General features: G+C 39.3%; 1 protein-coding gene across 1 annotated transcript; it reads left to right on the top strand.

Moving 5' to 3' along the window:
- Positions 1 to 7: 7 nt before the first annotated feature.
- On the top strand, positions 8 to 3,767 carry AAED1 (AhpC/TSA antioxidant enzyme domain containing 1; the record flags this gene model as incomplete). The annotated part of the gene is made up of 6 exons (XM_009081293.1): positions 8 to 52; positions 483 to 551; positions 2,061 to 2,114; positions 2,543 to 2,648; positions 2,887 to 3,018; positions 3,640 to 3,767. Coding segments are annotated over 6 exons (534 nt in total), but the record flags the coding sequence as incomplete, so codon positions are not given.
- Between the last annotated feature and the right edge of the window lie 2,461 nt (positions 3,768 to 6,228).

Here is a 6,228-nt window from a genome sequence, read left to right as displayed (position 1 = left end):
CCCCTTCCACGCCCTGTACGGGCAGCAGAAAGCGATCGTGGTGTTCGTGCGGGTGAGGAGGGAGCGGCTCCGGGAGCTGCGGGCGGGCGGCGGGAGCGGGGTAAGAAGGTACAACGATCGGTGCTGCTCACGCCAACCCCCGGTCACTGTGAAAGTGATACACTTTTCACCCGAAAAGAAAGAATTCTTCAACTGCTTGTTTAGGGAAACAAGTATAAAGTTCCTTGATTTCCCAGCTGGCAAGCCAGCTATCACATTCCTAAAATATCTAAGGGTAAGGCCCCGGGCCCAGTGTCCATGTTCAGGCTGGGATTGAAACAGTATCGAAACCCAAATCTGGCGTCTGCAAAGAACTGCAATCTTTCCCATTTCTGGTTCCTGATCACCTCCAAAGTGGTGTGTGCCAAAAATCGGTAATCTGATGCTTCATTGCTATGCAATTTTATATCTATTTCTGAAACATCCAACTGGCTATGTTGCAGAATTTTTTGTGTTACACCTGTAAGGAGTATGTAGAAGACCTGGCAAAAGTTCCCAAGGCATTTTTACAAGTAAGTACTCTGCCCTTAATATGTACGTAGGGTCACTGCTGTCAAGCAGATTTGTTATGTCCAGCTACAGGCTTGCATGAGGCTCCTAGGAATAAAAAAATGGCTCAGAAAAAGCATTTTCATTGTTTGCTACAATAGCAATAATCTATCTGCCTGGAAGACACAGGAAAGGATTTATGGTGCTACACGCTCTGTTGCAGCAGCATTATTTCTTCCTGCCCTATTAGCTTGATGCTCTTTTTTACTGCTGTGTTCTAAACAGTGAGACAATATCTGAGAAGCATTTCATTTGGTATTAGTAGTGCCTTGGACAGCTGTCTTCTGACTACTAACTACTGCCCTTTCCATTATTCTGGTAGGGCTGACTGATGGTTGTGCATGGAACAAGATCAGAAAATTGATCTGGATTAAAAATAGTGTCTTTTTCTATGGTTATTTGTAAGCTGTACCAGTAGTGCGACCTGTTCTCCAGGCAGCTGCACAAACAGGAGTGACGAAGTGACAGAAAGGAGAAGTAGAGTGGGCAGGAGTTGTTATGGACAGGTATTTGTTGGGTGGTAGGAAACACCAGACAGACAGACAATGATCTCCTTCTAAATGTGGAAGGTAAATCTGTCTCTTCTAGACTGCTGATTGAAATTCTGTCATATTTTATTCCCAACAGCAGCATAGCTGATGACTGAGACTCAGGTCACTGCTGACAGAAAGTCATAGGTGGACTAGGAACTTGAGGATGAAGAGGGGCAATTTGTTTGACAGCTTCCCTGCTAGGACAGATATTTCTAAACTGTTTGCTCAGTGTTACTTAGAATGACATTTTCTTATTTCGACTTCTCAAGTAAATGTATACAGAGAATCAAAACCCTCCATGCTTTTCTTAGTGTTGAATATTCTGGTTTTAGGAGGACTTTTTTCATAACAAGCAAAATGGTTCTGTATAGGAAATTATTCTATGTAGGAAAGGCAAGTATTATACCCTAATAACACCACCTTATATTTTAGTAACTGTTTTTACTAGCATCTAAATAAACTTAAGTTTTGGCCTCTGTTTTAGACTCAGGCCTAATGTTGCACCTGTGCAAGACAGCAGTACATGCAGATCCGAGATACATCTACTAATGAGCATCTGTATGCGCAAGACACAGGCATTTGTGCACCAACATATGCATGCTGCTTCTTTAGATGCAGGTGCAACAGAGTGGATATTTTGAATTTCCAAAATGATAGCATAGACAATGCTACTAATGGTACAGGAAACTTAAAGTTTACATGTCTGTAACTTAAAAGTTATCTTTAAATTTTTTTCACTTAATAAATTAATGTAGCTGCTAACTGTCTGTGATAGACAAAGGTGCAGTCTGCAAACATGTAAGTTATGTTAATTTCAAATAATTTTCCCTCAGTGCACTATGATCATTAACTCAGGACACCAGGTTCTGCTAATGCTGTGAAGGCATTCAGAAATACTGAGTTCCTTTTCACAGTTTCCATACCCATGTTCTGTTCTAGGAAGCAAATGTGAGGCTTATAGTTATTGGACAGTCATCTTATCATCACATCAAGGTAATTGGCTATTAAATACAGTGTATCCTCTGTTGTGTCTTAATGGTCTGTATTGAGGGATTTGCTCTGAGTGAAAAGGTGGTGTGTTCCAACTACTGAAAAGAAATGGAGAGGATTATGCTTCATGAGGCAGTTCTAATATTAATAACATGAATAAAGCAAATAACTAAAACTTTCAGTTTAAAAAACACCAGGGCTTGCTGAGAAAACATATTTTCTTGATTTCACTGGAAGTTTTGTTTTAATAAAAGCTTTGAGGCTAAAAATTTTTGCTCTTGAATTTAACATGACAAATACAGTTTTCAGATAAGGGGTGGGAGGGTGAGGTGACATGGTGTCACAATTTTTTCTGTTATCAGTAGAACCTAACTAGTTACTGCCTTAACCTTAAAAATGCTACTTTTTTTTTATATACATGTATTTTGCAGCCCTTTTGCAGTTTAACGGGGTATACACATGAAATGTATGTAGATCCGCAAAGGGAAATTTATAAAACGCTTGGCATGAAAAGAGGTGAATGTAATAGTGTATCAGGTAAGAAGAATTTTCTCATCTTTTTTGGACTTACACGAACTAAACAAGAATACTCTGATAAAACAGAATTATTATAATGTAAATAGGGAGTTACCCACCAGACTGTCTATCCTAGGCTGTATTTTGTGAAAATACTGATAATAAGGAATCTCTAAAATATTCACAGCAGCTATTCAGTATTGTTGTTCTTACATACTTTTGTATTTCCAGATAACAAGTATTTTGTGGTTGTGTTTAGTGCAGAGCCCTCATGTGAAATCAAACGTACTTCTGGGAAGCATTAGGAGTATGTGGAGAGCAATGACTGGCCCAGCTTTTGATTTTCAAGGAGACCCTGCTCAACAGGGAGGAGCTTTGATTATAGGCCCAGGTGAGCTGCTTTGTTTTGTAGGAAAGTTACAGCCATCTCCTTCAGATGTTTGCTGCTATCTCAGCTGCTGTCCCTGTGGATCCCAAGGAAACAGTCTTATGTTGAACTGTGTGGTTTTTGTTGGATGAAGGAATCTGTAGTGTCATTGTGGGTCTCACCTCCCACAGAGGTGGCACAAAGCTGATCACAGTCCTGCAGAAATTGGTTGAAATGCTGATGGAACAACTGCCTTGATATTTGGAGGGTTTTTTGCCATCTTAGCGTTCACCTGCATTCTATTTTCACATTTGATTCAAGGCATTTAATGAGGTTTTAGTAAAGGAGCAGTGCTTAAAGGGGGGGCCGCAACATGACAAAGTCATCGTATTATTAGGCAACATCATGCTACAGCAGATTTAATTTAGTTAGGTGCCTAAATGTTTCTTGCTTTTTTTCACATAATTTAAAACCCCCCACAACTTAGTCATTGTTTAAAATGCAGTGTATTGTGCAATCTGTAAAACTAGTACACATTTGGTGAAGAACTAGTAGGAAGTCAGAATGCTGCTTTGATTCACTTATGCCTTTGAATAAATAAATAATTTATTCAATAATTTACATCTTATTCTCATTCCTTTCCAGGCAATGAAGTTCATTTTTTGCATCTTGATAAAAACAGGCTGGATCATGTTCCCATTAATACAGTCTTGCAGCTGGCAGGAGTTAAAACAGTGAATTTCTCAAACAAACCCCCAATTATTGACATATGACACTGGCATACAAGGTTTTTATTTGTGCTCTACAAGAACAATTCTCCAGTGATTTCCAACAAGCATCAGTACTGTTGTGTCTTTGTAGGACATCTGAAACCTTATCTAGAAGATCAGAGCACAGAATAAACTACTTGGAATTGAAGATGAGCACAAGAGTGCTATTTCCATTAAGTACAAGATAGTAAAACCTAAAACACAACTGAGGCTGATAGCAAAATATCCTGGAGCTTAGAATTTCCACATCAAACAATATCGCAAATATATTTTTAAAAACATTGTTCAAAATGCACTGAACTAAAAATCTGATTTTGCTCAGGAAGAACTCGGGACTCCTTCCTTCAGCGGATCAACGCTGGCTTTCAATCCAGTACTTCTCAGCACTGTTTTAAAGCTTCTAGCACTGTATGACAGTCTTATATTAAAATATACCTTGAAAATCAGAGTTTTGAACACTGGTTAAGTTTGGGACTTAAGCTTATGCCTACCTTTGCATCTGGCACTGGCAGACATTATGAATCATAGAGTTTTAGAATGTTAAGGGGTTGGAATGGGCCTTAAAGATCATCTAGTCCCAACCCCCACTGCCATGGGCAGGAACACCTTCCACTAGACCAGGTTGGTCAAGGCTTCATCCAACCTGGCTTTGAACACTGAATGAAATACATTTTATAGTTTTAAATAAATATTTTAAATACATTAATTGCCTGAAATTCTTTTTGTCATACAGAAAACCTGGGTCTGTAAGACCAGGGAGAGGTGGGTCTTAAACATATATGTGATGAGTTTATCAGTTTTCCGAGTAAGCCCTAGTCAATTACTTGTTTTCCTATGAAGATTTGTAGAAGAATATTCTCCCTTTCTATGTATGTATTTCTCTCAGAGCAAGAGGTCTCTGAATAAATTTTTCAGTTATTTCTGTCTTAGACAACTGAGCTAAGGACAACAGCTTTTTGTTTTGCAGCACTGTCAGATTTCATATGATCCATTTTTCTAGAAATGTTTATGTTCAGAATCTATTGCTTTCATTAGAGTAGATGTGCCCTCTTTCATCCATGAGCCTCTTCTGTTTAGCATTTTTTTAAAAAAATTGTCCAAGATTTATGGAGGAGCACATTCTCCTCTGCAGTTTCTGATCTTTGGCCTTCACTGTAAAATGCTACCATTCATACATATCTCAAATGCAAATTCTCTCCCCTTTTAAGCTTTAATGCAATTGTAAAATGGCATTTTGTGAAGAGTTTTGTTCCTGCATCTGTTAAGGTCACTGGCAGGCCCAGAGCAAGATCCAGAGACCTCTACACCATTAAGGGCATGTGAAATTAAATGCAGTGTTCCTTGATGAAAAATAAGAAAGCTTGCTTAAAAAACATAACGGTAATGAGCAGTGTAATTCTATTAAAGGTACTATGCCACAGCAACTTGTTAATTAGATCCACCTTTGATACGTGTGTAGAAGAATGATATTATTAATAAAAAGTACTGTGTCAATTCCCTGCTTTGACTGAACAGCACTTGGCACGGGGCTAAAAGCAGTCATGTGCAGACTCTGAACCCACATGTTTTCAGGGCTGGCCAGAGGCTTCCTCAGAACTTGTCATAACAGACTGGGACATGCAGTTGAGACTCGCAAGGGGTGAAGTCTGATTTCCATGAACCACTGCCTCTACATTCACAAATAAGGTGCTGCCCCTTCCCTCCAGCACTTCTCCAGCCCACCAGTATTCTTCAGTATGTCAGAAGCCCTGGAATGCATCCAACTCTATGTTACTTAAACCACAGCCAAAAGCAAACTAGGAAACTGGTCTCAACGTTTGTAAAACAAGGACAAAAGCACCCTTACACCAACAAATTATTTTCAAAGAGATAGAATGATGAATACTCAGTTTATTTGTAGTGCTTCCACTCTCACAGAGGACACTGACTCTAGTTCCACTTTTGTTTTGCAATCATTTCACTTTCTTGTTCTTGGTGCTTTTGATTTTAAATAAGTGTTTGGCTAGCTGTTTTCCTGCCTGTTCTGCTTTTAGTAGAATTAATATACAATGGTAATAATTCTATTGGTGCTAATAAATATATTTAACAAAACTAACCATAGCTAAAAGAACCGTGGACTACTAAAAGGGATTGGATCGAAGCTGTAGTTTGACGGCTCTGTATGTTGAAGGCATCCACACTGGCCATTTCAATACTGACAGGAACCATGCCACAGCCTCTGTGTCGCCCCAGCAAAATAGTTGTTCACAAAGGCTCCCAAAGTGCCCTGCATGCTGCATCTGGTCACAGCTCCGCAGAGTTCGCGGCGCCCTGCAAGACAATGCAAGGCAACGACTCCCACGTGGATAATGAATTGGAACAACAATGGACACATTCAGCCTTGGGAGAAGTGGTTTTTTGAAGTGTCAGCAGAATTTTAGGTCTCTGGCGTTATTTGGAATATTTTTAAAAGTTACGCAGAGAA

This window comes from Acanthisitta chloris, unplaced genomic scaffold, assembly GCF_000695815.1.
Source record: "Acanthisitta chloris isolate BGI_N310 unplaced genomic scaffold, ASM69581v1 scaffold27858, whole genome shotgun sequence".
NCBI classification, from domain to species: Eukaryota; Metazoa; Chordata; class Aves; order Passeriformes; family Acanthisittidae; genus Acanthisitta; species Acanthisitta chloris.
The sequence above is the reverse complement of the archived record's forward strand: the minus strand, read 5'-3'. Positions and strand labels throughout refer to the sequence as shown.